The 25,894-nt window shown below is 34.3% G+C and overlaps 1 protein-coding gene across 5 annotated transcripts in view; it reads left to right on the forward strand.

Moving 5' to 3' along the window:
• The window catches only part of HELLS (helicase, lymphoid specific), a 36,318-nt gene extending 10,655 nt beyond the window's left edge, over positions 1-25,663 (forward strand). Inside the window, exons 5-22 of one of the 5 annotated variants that reach the window (XM_068961226.1) lie at positions 600-636; positions 726-790; positions 3,721-3,762; positions 7,354-7,578; positions 7,953-8,135; positions 8,721-8,864; positions 9,628-9,824; positions 11,816-11,912; positions 13,178-13,339; positions 14,408-14,547; positions 14,642-14,780; positions 16,045-16,128; positions 16,212-16,331; positions 16,924-17,040; positions 17,575-17,734; positions 20,669-20,765; positions 20,847-20,923; positions 25,172-25,663. In XM_068961226.1, the coding sequence (XP_068817327.1) occupies positions 600-636; positions 726-790; positions 3,721-3,762; positions 7,354-7,578; positions 7,953-8,135; positions 8,721-8,864; positions 9,628-9,824; positions 11,816-11,912; positions 13,178-13,339; positions 14,408-14,547; positions 14,642-14,780; positions 16,045-16,128; positions 16,212-16,331; positions 16,924-17,040; positions 17,575-17,734; positions 20,669-20,765; positions 20,847-20,923; positions 25,172-25,266 (2,181 nt within the window). In that variant the 3' untranslated portion in view covers positions 25,267-25,663. Of the gene's footprint in view, positions 1-599; positions 637-725; positions 791-3,720; positions 3,763-7,353; positions 7,579-7,952; positions 8,136-8,720; positions 8,865-9,627; positions 9,825-11,815; positions 11,913-13,177; positions 13,340-14,407; positions 14,548-14,641; positions 14,781-16,044; positions 16,129-16,211; positions 16,332-16,923; positions 17,041-17,574; positions 17,735-20,668; positions 20,766-20,846; positions 20,924-25,171 lie in introns of those variants that run through there. The other 4 variants (XM_068961227.1, XM_068961230.1, XM_068961228.1 and 1 more) reach the window with 4 other exon arrangements.
• Positions 25,664-25,894: the final 231 nt, after the last annotated feature.

Consider the following 25,894-nt stretch of genomic DNA (forward strand, 5'->3'; position numbering starts at 1 on the left):
GTGTCAGCCATCATATTCTGTCTATTCCATTTACTATTCTCTTGGTATTTTCCTTTTTAATCCTTTAAATTTTTTACTTTATTTTTATATTTATCTTCTTTGTCATTTTTATTTTTCATGCAAGCTTTCTACCTATTCTTTTCCAGCTCCCATTTTGAGACACTTTTTGAATGTCTCTTCATTTCTTTTATCTCCTTTCCATTGGTTTTTCTCTTTGATACTCTACTGTCAGTTGTATTTAACTTACAAATTATACTGAAATGAGTATTCCTTCCATACCATACCCATTGAGTATCTTCAGCATAAACATAGTTAGAGAAGAGATGTACATGGTAATTGCAAAATAAAAATGCCTCTGTTTAATTTTGAAATTTGTCTTACATGGAAGAAAATGGAGAAAAGTAGAGCTTTGGGAAAAAGTAGAGTTACAAACAAGTTATAGTAGGGAAATATAGAAAAAGGTTACCTTTTAGTAAGCATAATAGTGAAGAGTTCTGGATTTGGTTCAACTGCAAGGAAAGTTTACTTAATTGGTGCCTTAAAACTTGTAATACCATAGAAGTTTTGGGAAAATAATAGTCTAAATCCTTGTTTTGTAGGATAAAAATTCCATTGATGCACGTGAGGAGAATGCAGGTAAATTTCTTTGTTATAGTTTTGAAGAATATGTGTTTATATTTTTTGCTTAAATTACTATAAAATCTAAAATGGTATTGTTTTTATAGTCATGAAAAAGAAGAGAGGAAGAGAAGATGAATCATACAATATTTCAGAGGTCATGTCAAAAGAGGTAAAAATAAAGGGGGAAGGACACATAAGATTTTATGTTGTGTATAACCTATGTGATATTGATAACTATTACTTAAAGGTGTACTGATTACTGATATTTACCTATCTTTTCAGCCATTTAAGTGTTTTAGGGAAGAAGATGGTACCATCTTCCTGTCTGTTAAAGGAGCATGAGCTTGGCCTAGTGAGAAATTATTATAACTTCTTACAACCTCAAAACTGTATCTTAAGAAAGATTGTTAGGGAGCAAAAACCATAAACTAATTTCTAAAGCCATTTCTGTTTTCACTTTCTCACTTAGTACCTCATTAAATAAAAATTAATTAAAGAATATCTTTAATTACAACAAACCCTAAATATCCCTTAAGCATAATTTAATATATCACATTCTTAATATTAACAAAAATTCTAACTTTATTATCTGCTCTACTTTTCTTTTATCTGAAATTATAACTTCACATCTTCATAAAGTATAAAGTTTAACATAATACTTATTTTTAAAAAGTTAATTTATTTTGGCTGTGTTGGGTGTTTGTTGTCGTGCAGGCTTTTCTCCAGTTTCTGTGTGTGGGCTTCTCATTGCAGTGGCTTCTCTTGTGGTACACCAGCTCTGAGGTGTGCGGGCTTCAGTAGTTGCAGTTCCCAGGCTCTAGAGCACAGACTCAGTAGTCGTGGCAATTGCTCTGCAGCATGTGGCATCTTCCTGGACCAGGGATTGAACCTGTGTCTCCTGCATTGGCAGGCAGATTCTTTACCACTGAGCCACAGGGAAGCCCCATAATACTTGTCTTTACTTTCAGGATATACACTTTATTTTCCCTTCTTTCCCCATTTAAAAATAATATACAGGACCCACTTGATTTGTTGTGGAACACACTGAGACTGCAGTGAAAAACACTTATTAATTAATAATAGTGAAAACACTGTTAATGAGATTAACACATCCCTTAATGTGAACTGGGCTTCCCTTGTGACTCAGTGGTGAGGAATCTGCCTGCCAGTGCAGAAGATGCAGGTTCGATCTCGGTCGGGAAGATCCCCCTGGAAAAGGAAATGGCAACCCATTCCAGTATTCTTGCCAGGAAAAGTCCCACGGACAGAGGAGCCTGGCGGGCTACAGTTGACGGGGTTGCCAAAGAGTCAGACACAACTTAGTTACTAAACAACAACATTGATGTGAACCAGGAAATGTTTGACTTCACTCCCTCCTCTTTTAGTATAAAAGGAGCCTGAATTCTAACTCAGGCAAGATGGTTCTTTTGGGGCAGGAGCCCACCATCGTCCTGGTTCGTTGGCCTTTTGAATAAAGTTATTCCTTGCCCCAATAGCTCTTCTCTCAATTATTGGCCTGTTTTGCAGCAAGCAGTATGAACTTAGACTCAGTAATGTAATCACTGTCTTTGCCTTAGCATTTATCCAGTGAGAAATATTTGGAAGGAAGTAGTCAAATATAATTGGATAATTGGAAAATGCTATTGAGCATATAGAGGGGCGCTTAACTCAAGCCTGAGTTTCATAAAGGTTTCATCTAGGAAGTTGAGACTTGAGGGATAAAAATTAAGTCATGTAAAGGTGGTGGGGGCAGGTTAATAGGAATAATAAGATATAGGGAAGATGCTGGGGATGTGTTATAGGAAGAGATGATAATCTTTAACAAATGTCCAGAGGCAGAAGACTTCCTGGAAATTTCAAAACATTTAAAAAGAAATTATATTTGGCTCTAGTTTATCAACAGAAGAGTGGTATAGGATGAAGCTGTAGAGGTAAGCGGCATTAGGAGTTTAGGAAGTTTAATTTCTAACAAGAATACTTCATAGTTGCTATTGTTTTGATTCATTTGCAAATTGTTCTCCAAAAAGGTTCATCTCAGCTAGCCATTTTAAAAGACAACTCTTCTATCTGTTCTCTATATAAAATTTCTTTAGCCTTAGAATGTGAATATCTATTTATAAGATACTTTACATACACACGAAACAAACACATGTGTGTATGTGTGTGCTATCAGCCACTTATGTGTCCTTTTATTCTCCTGTGTATCTCAAATTTGAGATATGCTTAAAATTTCTTGAATGTATCATACTGTTTTATCCACTTTAGCCTCTGCACATGCTATCCTAGAATTTAATTCTGTCTTTAATTATTATGCCCTGATAACAATTTTTTCAGAAAATTTGATATATTGTTCTCTTAAGTCACTAGTGTCATTGTCTCTATACCCTTAGCATCTAGTAGGTACTTCAAAATCAGAACACTTTTATTCTTTATTTTTAATGTATTTGTCTTTTCCTCTTGCTCAGGATTGCATATTCAGGTCTCTGATCCAGAGAGAGGCCTAAAGTGGCCTGGAGTTGGGATTTTAATACATTTGGAAGTGAATCCTTGAGTAATGGTGGTAACCACAACTTGACTCTAGAGCAGAGTTTTGAAAACTTCTTCTGTCAAGGGCTAGATAATAAACATTTTATGACTGAATAGTTTTGTGAGTAACTCACCCTGAACTTTGCCGTTGTATCCAGAAAATAGTCACAGACAAATTGTAAACCAATGAGCCTGGCTTTTTTTCTAATTAAACTTTAGACATTTATAAAAACAGGTTGCTGGCTAGAGTTGGTCCATGGGTTGTAGTTTGCCTTTTTACTAGAGGACTGTGTGAATTTGGACTTAAGAAAAACTTCAACTAAGAAAAAAAACAAACTGGAAAATTTGGGAGTAAATATTCCAATTTTTAAGTGCTGCTCACGAATTCAGGATTTTATAAGATGCCATGGGCCTAATTTTGTCTCATGTTTGATTCCTCTGTATTTTAGTTACTTTGCGAGCCTTATCCCCATTTCCTGGCATAAAATCAGAACAAGAGTAAATGTTTGTTGAATAAATAAATGAATGGACCATAATCATTGTTATTGTGTTTCTGTTTTCTCATTATTTTAGGAAATTTTGTCTGTGGCCAAGAAAAATAAAAAGGAGAATGAGGTAAGAGATTTATAAGAGAGATTTATTAAATTTAGGAGTCATATTTGTGTCCCTGATCATTAGGTTTTTTTTCTCTTAATCACCAGTGTACATTTTTTCTCACTAGTTATCCTATAACATGCTTATTTCTTATCTATCAACTTTAAGTATAATCTGTTATATGTTCTTCAATGTGTAAATATTAATTTTTGAGTCTTTGAGAGTTTGGCAAAGATGCAGGTAACTGTAACTATATGCCTATGTACATTCCACATGTATATATTCCACAGCTTGTGGAAGTCCCTCAGGATACTTCAGTCTTGTTTCTGGCCTTCCAACATTTTCTTTGGTTTTGTTTGAGAAGGCTTGTTTCTATCCCCACCCCTAAACTCTCATTTTATGTAGAGAGATGCCTTGTGACCTTGGTATTTACTATCACGGCTCTACACTTACAGGATTTTTTTCTTTCTTCAGTATAAGGTTTGGTTTATGATGCAGTTACAACCAACTATGTTAAATGTAAATAAAATTAAGCATTTTTAAAAATAAATCTTAGATGTATTTTAAAAGATAAAGTCCAATCTAATCTTCTATCACAATTTACTGTGGAATTGACTACACTTTGTAATATATAATAAATAACATACTGATCTTATGTTCATTCTGATAAGTTTTGTTAAGTGTATATATCTGTGTATCCATCATCCAGATGAAAATTTTAGCACCTTTTCATTATGGTAGAAGGATCTCTGGTATCCTTGCCAGTCTTGCCCACCCCTATACTGTGGCTGATAATCATTGATGTTGTTTTGTTACTGCTGCTGCTGCTGCTAAGTCGCTTCAGTCGTGTCCGACTCTGTGCGACCCCATAGACGGCAGTCCACCAGGCTCCCCCGTCCCTGGGATTCTCCAGGCAAGAACACTGGAGCGGGTTGCCAATTCCTTCTCCAATGCAGGAAAGTGAAAAGTGAAAGTGTAGTCGCTCAGTTGTGTCCGACTCTTCGCGACCCCATGGGCTGTAGCCTACCAGGCTCCTCCGTCAGGTTTTTTATTGCTGACTAGTATTCTGTCAAATATTACAATGTCTTTATCCATTCTCTTCATGAGCATTTGGGTTGTTTCCACTTTGTAGCTGTTCTGAATGAGGCTGCTATAATAACTTTTGTAAAGATCTTTGTGTGGACATGTTTTGATATTTTTTTGATATATACCTAGAAATGGAATTGCTGGATCATATGGTAAATGAAGTTCAACTTTATAAGAAAGTAGAGCTCTTTTCTGAAAGTGAACCCACCATTTTATTCTCACTCAGTTCAGTTCAGTCACTCAGTCGTGTCTGACTCTTGCGACCACAGAAACTACAGCATGCCAGGCCTCCCTGCCTATCACCAACTCCCGGAGTTCACCATACCCATGTCCATTGAGTTGGTGATGCCATCCAACCATCTCGTCCTCTGTCATCCCCTTCTCCTCCTGCCCTCAATCTTTCCCAGCATCAGGGTCTTTTCCAGTGAGTCAGCTCTTTGCATCAGGTGGCCAAAGTATTGGAGTTTCAGCTTCAACATCAGTCCTTCCAACAAATATTCAGGATTGATCTCCTTTAGGATGGACTGGTTGGATCTCCTTATAGTTCAAGGGACTCTCAAGAGTCTTCTCCAACACCACAGTTCAAAAGCATCAATTCTTTGGCACTCAAGGTTTTTCTGTGGTCCAACTCTAACATCTGTACATGACTACTAGAAAAACCATAGCTTTGACTAGACGGACCTTTGCTGGCAAAGTAATGTCTTTACTTTTTAATATGCTGTCTAGGTTGGTCATAAGTTTCCTTCCAAGGAGTAAGCATCTTTTAATTTCATGGCTGCAGTCACCATCTGCAGTGATTTTGAAGCCCCCCCCCCAAAAAGTCAGCCACTGCTTACCCATCTATTTGCCATGAAGTGATGGGACTGGATGCCATGATGTTCGTTTTCTGAATGTTGAGCTTTAAGCCAACTTTTTCACTCTCCTCTTTCATTTTCATCAAAAGGCTCTTTAGTTCTTCACTTTCTGCCATAAGGGTGGTGTCATCTGCATATCTGAGGGTTATTGGTATTTCTCCCAGCAGTCTTGATTCCAAGCTTGTGCTTCCTCCAGCCCAGCGTTTCTCATGATGTACTCTGCATATAAGTTAAATAATCAGGGCTACAGTATACAGCCTTGACATACTCCTTTTCCTATTTGGAACCAGTCTGTTGTTCCATGTCCAGTTCTAACTGTTGCTTCCTGACTCTCCATTAGTAGTGTATAAAAGTTTGAATTCATATCATTGCCAGCATTTCGTGTCATTAGTCTTTTTAACCTTAGCCGTGGAGTGAATTTCATGTAGTTTTATTTTGTATTTTAATTACTAATGTAGAGTTAATTTTTGTGTTAATAATGGCTGTTAATGTGTGTTCTTTTGTAAAGTTTCTGTTTATATCTTTTGCCCAGTTATTGGGTTATTTGTATTTTTGTTGATACCTGAGTTCTGATTGTTGTCAGATATATATATACTGTATTTTCTTTCTGTTCCTGGCTTGCTTACTCAATTTCTTAATGATATCTTTTTTTAGTGGTATCTTTTAATAAGCAGAAAATTTTAAATTTTGTAATAGTCCAAATCATTACTTTTTTTTCTTTTGATGGTTAGTACTTTTTTGTCTTGTATAAGAAGTATTTGTCTATCACAAGGTTATCAAGGTTTGTGATAACCTTGTGAAAATTTATCACAAGGTTATTCTCTGTTTTCTTCTGAAAGCTTTATGGTTCTTGGTTTGATGTTTAGGTATATCATTTCATCTCAGATTTTATGTATGGAGTGGTGAAACTCAAGTTCCCTATATTTTCAGTTGAATATTCAGTTGTTGGCATCATTTATAGGACTTCATTTGAATTGACTTAATCCTTGTTTTCATATTCTTATAATGGAATTTGGACCTAGCTAACCAATGAAGTCTACCTTTGGTCATAAGTTGGCGCTGTTTAAGTTTGATACAGTTTTAAACTATTTTTACTTTGTCCCTTTCCCTGTAGTGAAGGTAATTACTTATAGAAACTAAATAATTTTTATATTCTTGAACGAAACTAACTATAGATTTTTATTCAACATGTGAAATGATGTTCACAGTGATTCAGTTCAGCTCAGTCGTGTCTGACTCTTTGCGACCCCATGAATCGCAGCACGCTACGCCTCCCTGTCCATCACCAATTCCCGGAGTTCACCCAAACTCACGTCCATTGAGTCAGTGATGTTATCCAGCCATCTCATCCTGGGTCGTCCCCTTCTCCTCCTGCCCCCAATCCTTCCCAGCATCAGGGTCTTTTCCAATGAGTCAACTCTTCACATGAGGTGGGCAAAGTATTGGAGTTTCAGCTTTAGCATCAGTCCTTCCAATGAACACCGAGGACTGATGTCCTTTAGGATGAACTGGTTGGATCTCCTTGCAGTCCCAGGGACTCTGAAGAGTCTTCTACAACAGCACAGTTCATTATGTAACTGCAGTTTTGATTATAGTAGTTACATTTTCTGATTAATGGAGGGTAGCAGCATAATTATGTATTAAACTTTTATCTGAACTTTTTTCTTTACAGGATGAGAGCTCCTCTTCTAATATGTGTGTAGAAGATCTTCAGAAAAATAAAGATTCAAATAGTAAAATTAAAGATAGATTATCTCAAACGGTTAGGCAAAACACGAAATTCTTTTTTGACCCCGTTCGGAAATGTAATGGACAGCCAGTACCCTTTCAGCAACCAAAACACTTCACAGGAGGAGTGATGCGGTGGTACCAAGTGGAAGGCATGGAATGGCTTAGGGTAATACATCCTCAATTTTGATTCAAGATATTGTTTCATTTCTATATAATAACCTATTAATATGATATAACACAACTTGAGCTGTTCCTTCTGTGTTTCACTGTTATATATAAGACATGTATTTCTGTGTGAATACTTATTTTCTAATTTATTTACCCAGAATAAGTTTTTGAAAGTGGAAATTTATCTTATTCAAGGCTACCAACATTTTTATGGCTTTGGAAACTGAGTTCACACAGTGTTTTTATAACTTAAAATATGAATATGTCAGTCTCATCATAATTATCCCTGTTGGATTAAAGGAAGAAATAAACTGCTGATTCAATAGATGTTTATATCAGCATTCAAATAGAGTGCATATTATTTTTGTCCAGATGCTTTGGGAAAACGGAATTAACGGTATTTTAGCAGATGAAATGGGATTGGGGAAGACAGTTCAGTGCATTGCTACAATTGCATTGATGATTCAGAGAGGTGTGCCTGGACCTTTTCTCGTCTGTGGCCCTTTGTCTACACTTCCTAACTGGATGGCTGAATTCAAAAGATTTACACCAGAAGTAAGACATGCTTCCTTTTGTTAAATATATTATCATTGCAAATATTTTATTATTTTGTTGCCTGAATTAAGTTATAGATCTTACTATAATTTTGTTGATTTCTGTGTCTGTATCTTATTTAACTTATGTTTGAATATCAGCAATACCTTCTGTAAGTTTATATAGAATACGTATTAGTAATCTCAGAAATCTTGCCTGAAATATCCCTGGGTGATTTTTAGTGCATTGAGTACTTTGACCCACCTGAGACAGACCTTGGTATTTATTTTTTAATTCTGTTCATCCTTACTATGTTTTCCTTCCATATGTGTTGTAGCCACATCCTTGCCTTAGGAGAAGTACACATTCCAGAAATAACTTTGCCATTTCTCTCACCTTACACTTGATTTGATTTTGTGGCCCTTTTTATCCTCCCGCTGTAGCCCAGCAATTAAAATTGATTGACTCATTTTATTATAGAAAGATAGAACTAAAGTTAAATTATGTTTTTTCTCTCAGAAATGTTTAACTTCATATTTTCCAAATTTTTGTTATTCATATTTTGTTCTAAAGTTTGTTAATTAACAATCTAATAACATCTTTTAGATTCCTACTATGTTATATCATGGGACCCAGCAAGAGCGTCGAATACTGGTTAAGCATATTCATGAACGGAAAGGGACACTACAGATCCATCCTGTGGTGATCACTTCGTTTGAGATAGCCATGAGAGACCGAAGTACATTGCAGGTACGAATGGTCTTACTGGAGTCTTTGTAATCCATAAATCACATTTCTGAAAATTGATATCACCTTCCAGTAGCATTGGTTTAATTTTTTTTTTCCTGATAGAATAGATTGCATTGGGTATATTCCTTTAGAACCTAGAGGTTTATATTAACCAAAAGATTGAGATGAAGATTGTAGTCTCTAACAGGAAAATTAAAGCGTTTGGAACTTAAATCTTGGTAGCCACACACCATTTAAAATAATTTTTATCTCTTTTCCTTTTTTTTTTTTAATTTTATTTTTTTTGGCTATGATGAAAATTCTAATGCTATTAATGTTTCAGAGCATATAGAACTAACAAAGTCTTTCAGTTCCTTTTTTAGGACTCCAGGATAACACTAATTAAAACTTGACAAAGCATTAGAAAGGAAAACTACAGACTACTTTGCCTAAAAAATGTGAATGGAGAATTCTTAAATACATAACAGCAGGTGGATTTTATTAGTTCAAGACCAAGTGAGGGCTGTTTTAGGAATACAAGTATATATCAGTTTCAGAAAATCTAACTTACTCTCTTAGTAATACAAGTATATATCAGTTTCAGAAAATCTAACTTACTCTCTTAGTAGATCAGAGGGAAACATGATTATCTCAATAGATACAGAAATACCATTCAATAAAATTGGACATTCATTCCTAATAAAGTGGTTTTGTTTTTAGAATTGCTTTTAGGAGAAATTGTGAGACCATCATATAAAATGTTTCCCCTGAATTCCTTTTCTAGAATTGCTATTGGAAATACTTAATAGTAGATGAAGGACACAGAATTAAGAACATGAAGTGCCGCCTAATTAGGGAGTTAAAACGGTTCAATGCGGATAACAAACTTCTTTTGACTGGTACTCCTTTGCAGAACAATTTATCAGAGCTTTGGTCATTGCTAAACTTTTTGCTGCCAGATGTATTTGATGACTTGAAAAGGTAGGTAAGCCAGTTGTTTAATTATTGCCTATGTTTTTCTAAAAATCTCAAAATCTGTGTTCATAGATTAATTTCTTTCTTCTAGGTAGCTGGACTTTAATAATAGCTTTCGGCTAGTTCTTTGTAGTATGTTCTCTATTTTTTTCTAGTTTTATTGAAAAAGAATTAATATACATTACTGTATAAATTGAAGATGTACAGTATGATGGTTTGATTTACATATATTGTGAAGTGATTACCACAGTAGGTTTAATTAACATCCATCATCTCAGATACAATAAAAAGAAAAAGTTTTCCTCCTTGTGATGAGAACTCTTAAGATCTATTCTCTTAATGACTTTACTGTATATCATAAAGCCATATTAGCTATGGTTGTCATGTTGTACATCATATCCGTAGTATTTATTTTATATCTGGAAGTTTGTACTTTTTAACCATCTTCCTCCAAATCCCCTCCCCTAGTAAGTTCTACTTTTGACACAAATTATGAGAAGAGATAAATTAAACAGTTAATTTTAAAGTTTTTATTGTATTGATTAAAGGAAAACTTTTACACTGCTTAGTTTTTATTTTTATTTTTTTTTGACTATGGCTCATGATTTGTGGGATCTTAACACCCCAACCAGGGATTGAACCTGCATCCATGGCAGTGAATGCTCCCAATATCTTAAACACTGGACTTAAAATATTTTTATAAAGTTCCTTATTGTCTTAACTTTCACTTTCATATGGATTTTTCTCATTATATTCTTACAAACAAAGGGTAGAGAGGTTGAATACATCCCCTCACACATAAGAAAACCCAAGTGTCAAATTACTAAAAATATAACTAGTTAATGCCAGACTCAAAAATATAACCAAGGTCTCTCAGTTTCACCCTCATGTTTTTTATTCTAGAAGCTGTATTTGAAGCATATAGCATAAAGAACAAAATATAAACATAGTTTTCAGAAAAGCAGTATGCTCAGGATGGAAAAGTAAATAATCTTATCAGACATTAAAAATAGGCAAAGTAATTGATTTATACTTTGTCATCAGTGAAGTAAGAACGTTAATTTTATATGGGAAAGTAACTTTTAATGTTTTGGGGAATGTGTTCCTCCTTGGGTAACAAGATGTTAGCCCAAGGCCAGGCTGTCTTAAGGAACATTTATTGAAAGAGATTTCCAGGTCCTGTGTATTTCTGCTTAGTTAGAACACTGAGGTAGGAGCTGGGAATCTGTATTCATAAAATGTGCCTCAGGTGATGAAATTTTGGGAATATCTGGTTTAACTACTGTTATTACCATTTTCCCTAATTGTATTTACTGACAGTATTAGTGCAGACATGCTTATATTTAATAGTTCATGTTAATAGGGTTTTGTTTTGTTTTACATTGTGAAGAACTTAAGGATATTAGTAGAAATCATTATCGGCATACATATATGTTGAATCGTAAAACATTATAGTGGGTCACATTTTTACCAAAAGAGAGTCATATGCCCTTGATTTTCAGAGACAGTTTTTATTTCTATAACTTTATTAAAATTTTTCATAAAATGTATATCTTAGGATGTGAGGATGATGTGGCTGTGACATCTGTCATCCCACTGATAGCTAGGGTTGATTTGACAATTGAGGCCAGTGTCCCTTTCCTCCCATGAGATATGTGCATTCTTCCTGAAGCTGCATATTTGGTGGAAGAGGACGTTTCGCAATAGAGGTGGACCTGTCTCAAGGTCCATTTGTAGGAGAACATGGGGTAGGCAAGCTTCCAGGATTCCAGACATATCCAAATGAAGTCTGCCTTTAAAGAAAGAGGGAGAAAAATGTACCTTAATGTTTATTTGGTGTTTATACTATTGTAAGATAATATATTTATAAATCAGGAAAAAATGTTCCCTTTGGAAAAATGCTGCTTCATAATATACAGGTTAATATAAAGTTTAAAATGTAAAAATGTATTAGTATAATTGATTAATATTGATAGGTTAACTTTTTTCTTTTACAGCTTTGAATCTTGGTTTGATATCACTAGTCTTTCTGAAACTGCTGAAGATATTATTGCTAAAGAGAGAGAACAGAATGTATTGCATATGCTGCATCAGGTTTTTTGATTTTCTTATTCTGCTTACTGTAGACTTACAGAATAAAAAAGAAACCTTAGGAATTACGTATACAGCGTGTTGTAGATTTTGAAAAATGAGCTTCCTGCACCCCAATTTAACTTTCTCTCCTGTCCTTTCCCCTCCCCCAGAGGTCTCATGGTGTGACAGCAGAGCTAAAGGGCTTTTTCAAACTTTTGTTGTTTCCACATGTACTCATTTTATCTCTAATGGTTATATACTGTTTGTCAGCCAAAAATAAAAATAAGTGATTTTTATGCAGTGTTTGCCAATAATAGTTGCGTAATTTACTTACAAACTGTGTGATCCATTCTGCCATTTCATACAGATTCTATCTATCCTATCTGTCTTTAAACAAATACAGTCTTTCAAAAGTCTCGTAGTTTCTTATGTGGGCCTGAATTTCTTGTCAGTTGTGCTTTCACAATTTTATTCAAAATCTTTCTGAAAAAGTTTTTTTGACTTTCAAGTTTTTTGACTTTGAAGTGAGACAGTACGGAAATCAAAACTAAGAATAATATCCCAAATCACGAACTTTTTTTTCTGATAATTGCATGTAGGTGTATTTGTTTCTGAACTGCTGCCTACAGATACTTTTTTCTTAACCTACTGGTAATGGTCTCTGTCTCCGGCTAAATTAAAGTCTCCCTGTTCTTGGCTCTATACCTGTGAAGTACTTAAGTACAGAGCCCTAAAAATGAACTCTCTATATGTAAGTTTTAAGATAAGGCTGTGAAGGATATATAAAGGTTTTCTTTTAAACACCTAAACAGTTTAATAATGGTGTAATTATTGCTTCTCTTTTGTTTTTAAAATGTGGAAATCTCTTGTCATCACAGCTGATGAAAGAATAATTTTAAGTCTGAAGTTTTAAAACTTACAGAAGGAAACTTTTCAAGTCTCCTGGGTCAGTTGTTTTTGGTTTTTTACTAATTCAAACCTCACTTTTAAAAAATATGGCCTATAACTTCAAGAAGTATAGATACCATCTTATTTTTGCTTTTTAAAATATTCAAGTTATACTAGAGTTTTTGTAAAATTAATAAGTTGTGGACTGTAACAGATAAACACTGAGTTTATCATGTGGTGGTCTGGTCCAGAAAATTTCATGGAGATATTTTATATCACTTTTTGAGATGCAATTGTTTCATATAGGAAGAAAGGATAAAATGGTATTTGGGAGAGTATTCCTTGAAAATACAGAAATGTTTGATATTTACATATATTTATTCATGTTTAAATTTTAGATTTTAACACCGTTCTTACTGAGAAGACTAAAATCTGATGTTGCCCTTGAAGTTCCTCCTAAACGAGAAGTAGTTGTTTATGCACCACTTTCAAAGAAACAAGAGATCTTTTACACAGCCATTGTGAACCGTACAATTGCAAACATGTTTGGATCCAGTGAGGTAGTGTGGACTTGAAATAACCTGTAAATGACAGTTGGCATAGAAAATTTTCATGGTTCTTAATATAAGGCTTATATTTCATGGTCTTAATATAAGGCTCATCGCATTTTCATGACTTTTTACAATAAGGCTCATTACCTGTTTTCATGACTTGTTGAGGGTGAATTTCTAATTGGAGTATAAGGCATCAGGCCAATAGCAAAAACTCTCCAAAGTTCAAGTGATGGTTTCTACAATAACTGCTTTATAGTCATCTGAAATACTATGTGGGAATGAACTTGAAAATAAATTTGAACAAGCACACAGTATACTAAGGCTTGCCAACTAGACCAGTTGCCTCAAATATATAATCCCTTTACAGGAGATTGTTGGTAGCCAAAAACTGAAATAAAATTCTCTTATCTGGAAGAAAGATCTCTTTTAGTCACCCGTCATATTATAAGAAATTGAATTGGAATGTGATTATCTTACAACTGGAGATCAGGAGACCCTTAAATTTTAAGATGTCCAGATTTTTGACTGTTTGCCATGGAGCTACTTGTTCTTTTTAAAGCACTTAGGGTTATGCATCTTTGTTTTGTACAGTCATTAGGCCACTTTTATTTTAATTAAAGGAATCTCTGGCTTTTTAGCTGCTAGAAAATGAAACTAGTTGTCTATTGGGAGGAATTTCATTGCTGTATTATACCAATCCAAAGAAATACCCTCTGTAATGATACACAGGGCTTTATTTCAGCCCAAACCTATTAAATTCCTTTATATAAATTCAGAAGTTTTATCTATCACTTTTTCGCATTGTGATATGAACGCATTAACTCTGAAACTAGATATGGGCATCAGTGTTAAAATAATGAAATCTTACAGGAAAACATTTACATTTGGCTATAGTTTATGGATCTTTGGTTTTGCACGTTTGAAAATTATGAAACTCGATGAAAGACAGACTTTTTTTTCAATATCTTAAAACACTTCGTGCATAAAAATATTATGCCTTACTTTGTATATATGTATATATAGAATTTAAGGGTATGCTTTTTAAACATATTTCTTTAATTTGTTCTATTACAGAAAGAAACAGTTGAGCTGAGTCCCACTGGACGACCAAAACGCCGAACTAGAAAGTCAGTAGATTACAGCAAAATAGATGATTTCCCTAATGAATTAGAAAAACTGATCAGCCAGATACAGCCAGAGGTAGACCGAGAAAGGTGTGAGTTTAAAAACAGATTTTTAAAAAGTATTCTTTAAACTGTATTGTTTTTTTAAAATTTCTTGTATTCATGGATTATACATTTTGGGCAGAACTATTGTGGAAACAAGTGTCCCTATAGAATCTGAAGTTAATCTGAAGTTGCAGAATATAATGATGCTACTTCGAAAATGCTGTAATCATCCATATTTGATTGAGTACCCTATAGATCCAGTTACACAAGAGTTTAAGGTAAATACTATTTAATAATATACTATTTTGATTTCTGTGACTTTTTTATGTCATGTAAAAGTGTCATTTTGTTATTATTTGCAGTAAATACTTTGCTGTTTGTCATGAAGATTGTAATCCTCTTAGTAAGTAGAGATGATAGTCTTCTCCCCCCAGATAAAGGTTTTCTATATGTAAGCTAACATTTTGTTTATATGTTTTATATAAATAGCTAAGAATCCTCCTAAATTTAGAGTGACATTAGAAATACAAGTTTTTTTAGTAATCAGTTGGCTTCTACTCCATGTTTTACTTACTGTCTATTTTAGAGGTTGTCACCTTTTCAGTATTCCTTTAGTTAGCATTCAGCTTGTCAAAGTCAGTCTGACGGCTCATTGCTTAAATTTCAACAAATAGCCACAGAAGAGAACAAAAAGTTGATGCTGAGTTGCAGACTCCCAGATTAAATGAATGAAATTGGTCTCTTGGGTGGTTGATGGGAAGACAACATATATTAAGTGACATCCGTTCTCAGTAACTCTAAATAACCGTATTTTAGAGTAGGTTCCTCATCTTTAGCATATTGATATTTGGGGCCAGATAATTCTTTGTTAAGGAGATACTGTCTTGTGGGCTATAGGCCAGTTGTCCAGCATCCGTAGCCTTTAGCCACCAGATGGCACAGTAATTCCCCTTTCCCAGCTGTGTCAACCTAAAGTATATTTCAGGCACTGCCCAGTATACCCTGAGGGTGGAGGGCAAATTTGCCCCAATTAAGAACGACTGCTTTAAAGCTTTTCATTGAACAAGGAAGAAGATAATCTCTGGAGGGTATTGATATTTCATCAGAAGATTAATTTAATCTTTGATACTTAGGTTACTTACAAGCTCTTACACTTTCTTTCATTTCTACTAAGAATTTTGGCAGTAATTTTCATGCACACGTGGTTGAAAGTGTACTCAGTTATAAAGAATAAACCTCAACATTAAGGTGAAGTTAATGTTTTATTATACAGAGTTTGGGGGTGAGGGGTGGGGAGGATAGATTAAGTATTCACTTAAACTATAGTTTGTATTTTGTAAGATCATTGATTTTAAATTCTAGAGTATATCTTTCCTTGAGAACTATCTCCTGATAAAAAAGGTCAAATAACAAAGTTGGTTTAAAAGGTAATTATTTGTCATTGAAAACTTAAACCTGTAAACACGGTTTTTATTTTGACAAAAACAGATTATTACTTGTTGTGACTATTTTTTCTGTTTTTTTTTCCTTTCTTTGCTCAAGATTGATGAAGAGCTGGTAACAAATTCTGGCAAATTCTTAATTTTGGATCGAATGCTGCCAGAACTAAAAACCAGAGGTCACAAGGTGTGGTACTTTTGATTGGGTTTTTGGCTATATAATTATTTTTTGTTAGTAAGTATAGATACTAAGGTATATTTAAATTTTAGGTGCTGCTTTTTTCACAAATGACAAGAATGTTGGACATTTTGATGGATTACTGTCACTTTAGAAATTTCAACTTTAGCAGGCTTGATGGATCCATGTCATATTCAGAGAGAGAAAAAAATGTAAGACTGCTTATGTCATACATACTTAATTCTTTGTAACTCCTTTCTTGATTGCTGAAGTAATGTTCAATAGACCTAGGGACTTCCTGGTGGTCCAGTGGTTAAGACTGTGCTTCCACTGCAGAGAGCACAAGGTTGGGTCTCTGGCTAAGCAAATGGGATCCCACATGCCCTGTGGCACAACCAAAAAATAAAAATAAAAAGACTTACATCCTAGGGCCTCTGGCTTATTGCCACAACCTGGGTGATAGGCATGATTATTTTGTTTCATGGGAGATGAATCTGATAGTTTTATCTCTTTTCCACCAAATTGGCCTTTTCAGCTTCATGGCTTCTGCTGCTGTGCTGCTGCTAAGTCACTTCAGGGGCTGTCAGTATTTATCCCACATCAGAAGTCCTGTAGATGCTTGAGAACTATACTCAGCTTGAAGAATGCTGGCTTATATCCCATGGCACACCACTGCCTTCCCCCTCCTTTGCTGATAAACAGATGGTGATAAGATAGCTACTTACTAGTCAGTTTTTTATCCACATTCCAGGAAGGAGCAGTTTCTTTCTTAATTCCTTATGTTTACATCCCTTTTGCTTTTAGATACACAGCTTCAACACAGATCCAGATGTGTTTATCTTTTTAGTGAGTACCCGAGCTGGTGGCCTGGGCATTAATTTGACTGCAGCAGATACTGTTATCATTTATGATAGTGATTGGGTAAGTTGGAAGTGTAGCAATAGACAGATTATATTTCCATTCTAATCTTTCATTGTATATTTTGCAATTTCATTTACTTATTTTGAAAACATATCCACTATAAGATGAGAATCATTGCTTTGTCAAGTGTTCTGTCTGTAAAGACTTAAATGTATTTTATCACTGAAGTAACGCTTACAAGCCTAAATTCAGTTAAAGTGAAGAAGTGAAGTCGCTCAGTTGTGTCTGACTCTTTGTGATCTCATGGACTGTAGCCTACCGGACTCCTCCGTCCATGGGATTTTCCAGGCAAGAATACTGGAGTGGGTTGCCATTTCCTTCTCCAGGGGAACTTCCCGACCCAGGGATTGAACCCGGGTCTCCAGCATTGTAGGCAGATGCTTTACCGTCTGAGCCACAAGGGGAGCCCAAATTGAGTTAAGGCACTGTTTAAAAGATTCTGGCTGGGTCATCCTTGTTGACTCTGCCCACATAGTATGAGTTTAACTAATTTTAACCTTAAACTGTTAAATGTTTTTCTTTTTAACCTTTAAGAACCCCCAGTCTGATCTTCAGGCCCAGGATAGATGTCATAGAATTGGTCAGACAAGGCCAGTTGTTGTATATCGTCTTGTTACAGCAAATACTATTGATCAGAAAATTGTGGAAAGAGCAGCTGCTAAAAGAAAACTGGAAAAATTGATCATCCACAAAAGTAAGTAATATTTTGTCGTACTTTTTTGCTTCAGTTGTCTATTGTGTGTTGTGAGTTTTGTTGTTGTTACTTTCTTTATAAGAGAAATCAGTGCAGGATTTAAATAGGCAGTGGGGAATTTGAAGCTGTATGTACTTTTAAAGTATCTTATCTTAAAGTCTGAAGTCTGTCATGGCACTTTGACATGATGTTACTGATTATTCTCTTTAAAAGAAGTTTTATTAAAGTATAGTTGATTTCTAATATTATGTTTCAGGTATACAGCATAGTAATTAACAATTTTTATATATTTTACTCCATTTAAAGTTATTGAAAAATAATGACTTGACTGCCCCTTCCCTTCTCCCCACTAACCACTGGTTCTCTATATCTGTGCGTCTGTTTTCTTGTTTGATTTTTTGGATTCCACATATAAGTTTTAGCATACAGCATTTGTCTTTCTGTCCTTTTTCACTAATCATAATACACTCTAGGTTCATCCATGTTTCGAATGGCAGAATTTCTTTTTTTTTATGATAACTAATATTCCATTTTGTACTATTCCTTATCCATTCATCAGTTGAACACTTGGGTTGCTTCCATACTTGGCTATCATAAATAATGCTTCTATGAACATTGGGATGCATGTATCTTTTCAAATTAGTATTTTTGTTTTCTTCAGATACATACCCAGGAATAGAATTACTGGATCATATGGTATTGAGATGGCCAAAGAGTTCATTCTGGTTTTTCTGTAACTATCTTACAGGGTGGGATGGATTAAGAGATTGGGACTGACATATATACACTATTATATATCTAGGTAACTAATGAGAAATGACTGTCTAACTCAGGGAACTCTACTTAGTGCTATGTGGTGCCCTAAATGGGAAGGAAATCCAAAAAAGAGGGGATCTATGTATATATACAGCTGATTGACCTTGCTCTACAGCAAAAACTTAACACAACATTGTAAAGCAACTATAATAATTAATAATTGATAACTAAGTCACTCAGTCGTGTCTGACTCTTTGCGACCCTGTGGACTGGAGCCTACCAGGCTTCTCCGTCCATGTGATTCTCCAGGCAAGAATACTGGAGTGGGTTACCATTTCCTTCTCCAGGGGGTCTTACCGACCCAGGGATTGAACCTGGGTCTCCCGCATTGGAGGCAGATGCTTTAACCTCTGAGCCTATACTTCAGTTTAAAAAAAGAAGATTAAAGGTATATTAAAGTAGTGCTACAATAAAATTACTTTGCTGAGCCCCCACTATTTAAAAAATATTTGATTCCAGTATACCTACCCTTTTCATAGTTTCAATAATAGAATATTAGAAAACAGCAATTTTTTTATCTAGAAAAGATTTTGAGAAATAGGGAAAGTGATGTGGGTGAGGCATTGGCCTTTTATGTTCTATTCCCTGAGAGTCCTTGGAGTCCTGCTTTTGTTTATTCAATATAAAATTCTGTTTGGGCAAATGACTTGCTGGCTGCCTTACAAAAAATTGAAAGTCATCTTATGTACATTTTGAAGCATAGAGAAATCATAATAATGTTGCAAATCACTAACAATTTATGCTGCTTTTCTACTCACAAAAACTATCTCCAGTGTATTTGATTTTGAGAGAAATAATGGATTAGGTTTTAGACATCTTTAATTCGACCTGATGGAGCATTCAGATTGTAGTTAGAATTTCCGTTGAAGGAAAAAGGTGCTTGGTCCAAGTAAGATTTTGTGCAGATTAAAGTTTTTCACCTATGCTGCTTTTAGAGATTTGAATGATGAAATAAATTGTATTTTGTTTATTGTAATTTGGTTTAAATTGTGTGTGCTGTGTGCTTAGTTACTCAGTTGTGTCCGATTTTTTGTGACCCCATGGACTATACAGGCTAGGTTCCTCTGTTCATGGGGATTCTCCAGGCAGGAATACTGGATGGGTTCCCATGCCCTCCTCCAGGGGACCTTCCCAACCGAGGGATCGAACACAGGTCTCCCTCATTACAGGTGAATTCTTTACCAACTGAGCCGCCAGGGAAACTCAAGAATACTGGAGTGGGTAGTCTATCCCTTCTCTAGGGGAACTTCCCAACCCAGGAATCAAACTGGGGTCTCCTGCATTGCAGGCGGATTCTTTACCAGCTGAGCTACCAGGGGATTTTAAATTAGGTACAGTTTATAGTTTTATTTTCCCAAGTTTCATTTTTAATAATTTTAGAGATTAATTTTTGAGAACAAGTTGAAAATAATTTTTTAAATGCTGGCAATATTTTATTGAGGTGTATTACATACACAGTAAAATTCCAAGCTAAGTGTATGGCTTGATGTCTCTAACAAGTTATACTCAAATAATTGTCATCCATATCAAGGTAACATTTCTGTTTTCCAAGAAAGTTTCCCTTTCCAGTATTTCCCAGACTCTTGCTCCTTACTAGAAGGCAGTCACTATTCCAGTTTTTGTCACATGGGTTAGTTTTTCCTTTAACTTCACACCTGGATTCATTTATACATACATATTCTTCTTTTGCCTAAGCTACTTATATATGACGTATTTTGAGATTCATCTCTGTTGTTAAGTCAGAAATTTGTGATTTTTTAAAATTGTAAAGTAATTCATCCATTCTTTTGTTGATTGATGTTTGGTTTACAGATTTTAGTTCTTACGAATAAGGTCCTCTTGTTACAAGTATTAATGAACATGTGTGTTTATTTGTGCTTTGTCTTAGGGTGGGTATAGGTTTACCTATAGAAAACTACCAGACGTTACCCAAGTGGACATACCACTTTACTCCCACCTGCAAAGAATGAGAACTGCAGTTACTTTTCTTTTTTTACCAACACTGGGTTTGTCTGTCCTTTTTATTTAATGTGGGGTATTCTGATGGTTTGTAATGTATTATATTTTGGTTTTAAAAGCAATTTTGAGTGTTTTTAATTTTTTGTAACTTTTTTTCAGATCATTTCAAAGGTGGTCAGTCTGGATTAAATCAATCTAAGAACTTTTTAGACCCCAAGGAATTAATGGAATTATTAAAATCAAGAGATTATGAAAGGTGAGGTTGTTTTTACTTTAGAAAAATGTAATTGATAGTTTTGATTTATCCTATAGACCTGAATATTTTGTTTTCTTATAGGGAAGTAAAAGGATCAAGAGAGAAAGTCATCAGTGATAAAGATCTGGAGTTGCTGTTAGATCGAAGTGATCTTCTTGGTAAGTATCTCTTATGGTTTTACTTACTATTTTTATGGAAACTTTGAAACATATACATAAGTAGAGAGAAGTATAATATACCCCTGTGTATAACTCATTCTGCCCTAATAGTTTACAACATTTGGCCAATTTTGTTTCATTGCCATTTTCTTCGATCAGAATGTTAAATTCATGCCATAGCCACTTTTAGGCGTCTTTTATTGAGAAGAACATGTTTTTAAATATCGTCACTATGTCATTCTTAAACATTTGAGAGAGTTGGCCCTAAAACTTTAATAGCAGCTAATACCCAGTTCATATCCACATTTCTCCACTTGTGCCAATCTTTTTACAGTTTGAATCACGATTCAAATTCCATTGTTCTTGCTATCTTTTTTCTTCTCGATCACTTTCCTCCTCACTTTTGTTATTCCATGCTGTCGATTTGTTGGAGAAACTGGGTTATTTGTCCAGTGAAACGACATTCTGCAATTCTGCATTCCAGAATTGGCCAACTTCTCCCTCTCATTGTTCTTTGACTTGTTCCTCAATCTGCTTATTTTCTGTGAGGTGGTAAATAGCTGTGAAAATAGCTCTACTGGCTTAATAAGATCCAAGTTCCGTATTTTAGGAATACCAGTGCTTTATTCTCATTTTAAATCATATAAAGAGATGCATCAGGTCTGGGTTTCTTATTTTTAGTTAGCTAAGATTAAGATTAATCAGCTGATTCAGGCTGATCTTCATGTAGTATTCTGTTCTTCTATTTAGCCTGATTTTTTTTAGCATTTATTTATTATGGTTTAGAACCACTATTTTTTTGAGCATTAAAATGCTGATTTTCTTATTCTTTCATTCCTTTATTAGCTGGAATTAGTCTATTATAACTTTCCCATATAAATTATTTGGTTACCCTAAGATACAATCTATATAAGCAAGATAGGGCTTCCCTGGTAAGTCAGTTGGTAAAGAATCTGCCTGTAGTGCAGGAGACCCGGGTTTGATCCCTGGGTCAGGAAGATCCCCTGGAGAAGGAAATAGCAACCCACTCTAGTAATCTTGCCTGGAAAATCCTATGGGGGAGCCTGGCGGGCTGCAGTCCATGGGGCTGCAAGATAAATTGCTTCTTCTATGTATAAATTGTAAGAATAATGAGTCGATGCCTACAAATGGTAATCATAAGTTATTTTGAATACAAATAAATATTAAACTCATCCTTTCCTACTCATTCTGTAACATGAGTATCTATGCTCTTGATTATTTATGTATATTATATCTCCACAGTGGAAATAAATAATGGTATCTTTTCCTAATTGTGTTCAGCAGTGTTACATTAGTAGCTTGCTATTGGTGATCAGGCATAGAAACAGGAAAAAGATAAACTACAGCCCTTTTTGGGGAATAGGGAGTCTGTTGTTAAACACCAGCACACCACAGGGTATAGCATCATGATATTTTCAAGTTGAGAGAATTCTTTATATATTCTGGACACAAATCCTTTATCAGATACATGTTTTGCAAATATTTTCTCCCAGTCTGTAGTTTATCTTTATACTTCCTTTGTGTCTCTTAAAGAGCAGAAGGAAAATTTTTGATGAAGTTACATTTATCTTTTTGTTGTTATTACTCACAATTTTGATGTTGTGTCTAATCTTTGCCTAGTAAAGTTCTGATTTTTTTTTTTCCTTCTTTTTAACTAAAAAAAATTTTTTGGCCACACCACATGGCATGTGGGATCTAGTTTCCTGACTGGGGACTGACCCACCCCCCCTTGCACTGGTAGCGTGGAGTCTTAACCACTGGATCACTAAGGAAGTCTGATGTTTTAAGAGTTTTATAGTCTCATATTTGAGTTAATTTTTGTGTAGGGTATAAGGCAAGGGTCTTAATTCATTTTTTTGCACATTGTCCAATTGTCTCAGCCCAATTTATTGAAGATTATTATTTCCCTTTTGAATTGCCATGGCACCTTTGTTGGAAATTTGTTGATCATAAATGTGAAGGGTTTTTTCTATACTCTCAGTTCTCTCCTGTTCCTGTTAATCTGTTTGTTAATCCTGTGCCAGTACCACACTGTCTTGATTATTGTTTTATGGTGAGTTTTGAAATTGTGAAGAGTGAATCTTCCAGTTTTGTTCTTTATTTTCAAGTTGGTTTTAGCTGTTCTGAGTTCTTTGCATGTTTATGTGAATTTTAATTTTCATATAGTACAGGAAAAAATGAGATAAAGATAAACCATTATGGCCAAAGCTTAAATATATTGTCAAATAAACAGCAGCAGCATAGAAGGCATACAAGGATAGGGTAACATCTGAAAATATTAATTGACATTAACTGAATAAAAAAGAACTAGATTCTGAAAAGCCACTTGACATGCCATCATAATCAACCTCATAATTCTTAAATATGACAAAGAAAATGTTCTTAATCTGAAAAGATGCATTCATTTAGTAAATTACTATGAAAATCAAGAACAGTTGAGTGTTAACAGCTGTCACTCCCACTGTACATTATAAAACATAATGCAAGGTACAAGAAAGTCTTAACTAATGCTGTAAGATAATAAAAATAGGAATAATTGGTTTCATTATACTACTTTTGCAGGTGGTATAATTATCTCCATAGAAAATCTGAGGGAATCTAAAAGTTAGAATTCAAAAAGTTTGCTATAAATTAATAGTATGTGTATTAGCAGTAATTAGAAAATTAGATATTTACAACAGCTACTAAACTAACATACCTAGAATTAAATATAATAATTTCTTTAAGACCTTTATAGAGAATCTATGAAACATCCAAGGACAATAAGAGGACTGAATACATAACAAATTTAACTGTTTTTATGGATACGATTAACTTGTATTCCTTACATTAATCTTCTAGTTAAAATCCATAATATTATGGCTTTTTAAAGAGCTTTGACAGGCTGTTCTTAAAATTAATATGGAATGGTAAAGGACCAAGAGCCAAGACAATTTTGAAGAACAACAGAATAAATCAGGTACTAAGATTCAATTTAAAAATCATCATAATTAAGGCTGTTGAATTAGCACACAAGGTAAATTTACTGCTGATGTGGCAAATCCAGAAAGTCATCCAAACTTCCATGGAAAAATCAAGAAATGATAAATGTAATTTCAAACCAGAGAGGGGAAATTCCTATTATTCCTTGCAGATACTGCAGGCTGGGTTCCAGAGCACGGAAATAAGCAAATCACACATTTTAAAAAGTTTTTTTCAGTCTTATAAAAGTTACGTTTACACTGTAAAGTAGTCTTTGTGAAGTAAATGTGAAATAACATTGTCTAAAAAAAACAATATACATACTTTAAAAATACTTATTGCTAAAAAATGCTAACCATAATCTGAGCCTTCAGCAAGTATAACCTTTTTGGTGGAGGGTTTAAAATATTGTGAGAATTAACCAAAATTGAAGACAGACATGAAGCAAGCTAAAAATGGTTCCGATGCTTGCTCAACATAGGGTTGCAACAAACCTTCAGTTTGTAAATGTAATCAGTAAAACATGGTTGCCAGTTTGTATCAACAGTGGTAAAGCTCATCATTCAAGAATAAATTCTAGATAAATTAAGTCATCAAAACTTTATAAGCAAAACATTTAACTTAAAAAATAGGGAAATATCTGTAGAGTTTTCGGATAGGATACAGAACTCAAACTAAATGAACAGATTAATAGATTTTATTAAAGGCTTCTGTAAAAACAATACCATAAACAGGTAAATGACAGACCACAAATATCTACAGTACATAGCAAACAGGAAATGATTATCATACATAAATAAATATCAACAAGAAAACTGAACAACTTAAGAGCAACAATTACCAGGAATAAAAGAAACAACCATTGAACATAAAAAGATGCTTCAGTCTCCCTGGAAATCCGAGAATGCAGATTAAAACCAGAAGTAATTTCATTTCAATAGCTATCATGTTGACAAAAACATAAAAGATTTCAAATTAGCTATGGGAGTATAAAGATATATTTTCATGGTGTTTTGTGTTCCTGCTTTTAAACTAACCATAATTGGGCTTTAAAAAAATACATGTATATATATATATCTGAGAATATAATTCACATTGGTGTTGTTTATTGCTAGGTATATCTTAAATTCAGCAGAAGTGATTTTGATTAGCAAACTGGTGTTTCCGTTTGTTCCCTGGAGGCCAGTTCTCGTTTTAATAAGAGATTTCTTTTTAAGTTCTTACACTTTTTTTTTTTGAATACCTGTTTATTTATTTTTCTCTTAGATCAAATGAATGCCTCAGGACCGGTTAAAGAGAAGATGGGGATTTTCAAGATACTAGAAAATTCTGAAGATTCTAGTTCTGAATGTTTGTTTTAAATTGGAGCTACAAGAATGTCTTCAAAAAGTTCTTGTTCACATCTGTTGATCTGTATTGGTGTTAAAATACACATTTTTCACTCTACTTTGATTATATCAGTTTATATAATGTAACTGTACCATTGCATAATTTTTGAACCTTATTAAGAGCAAATACATATATTAAGAGTAAATTTAGATTTTCAGTTAATTTTTCAGGTTCGGTAGTACTCTTGGGTACAGGCTGATGTGTGCTTAACCACTGCCAGATTTATACAGTCTTCCTGTGGAAGTTTAATGTTTTTCCCCCACCCACCTTTTTAGCAGTACAGGTCATGGGTTTTTGGTACTTCAGTTATGGAGTAGACTTTGGATGGGGGAAAGACTGGGATGATACTGTGCATTGTTTAAATAAGAAACAGTTTGATTTTTAGGGTCTATTTCTATAAAATGGTTTGCCAAATAAATATTTGTTATAAGATGATCTCATCAGATTATTTTTTCAGATAAGTAATGGCTCAGGTGAAATAACGCCAAAAGTCTTGACTGCTATTTCGATTTATCAGTACTTTACACATATGTCATATATATAAAGATTTCAACTGGACACTGGGTCAGTGCAGAGAAGGCTTTGGAAGAAATTACAGGT

The sequence above is a fragment of the Capricornis sumatraensis genome, chromosome 23, assembly GCF_032405125.1.
Source record: "Capricornis sumatraensis isolate serow.1 chromosome 23, serow.2, whole genome shotgun sequence".
NCBI lineage: Eukaryota > Metazoa > Chordata > Mammalia > Artiodactyla > Bovidae > Capricornis > Capricornis sumatraensis.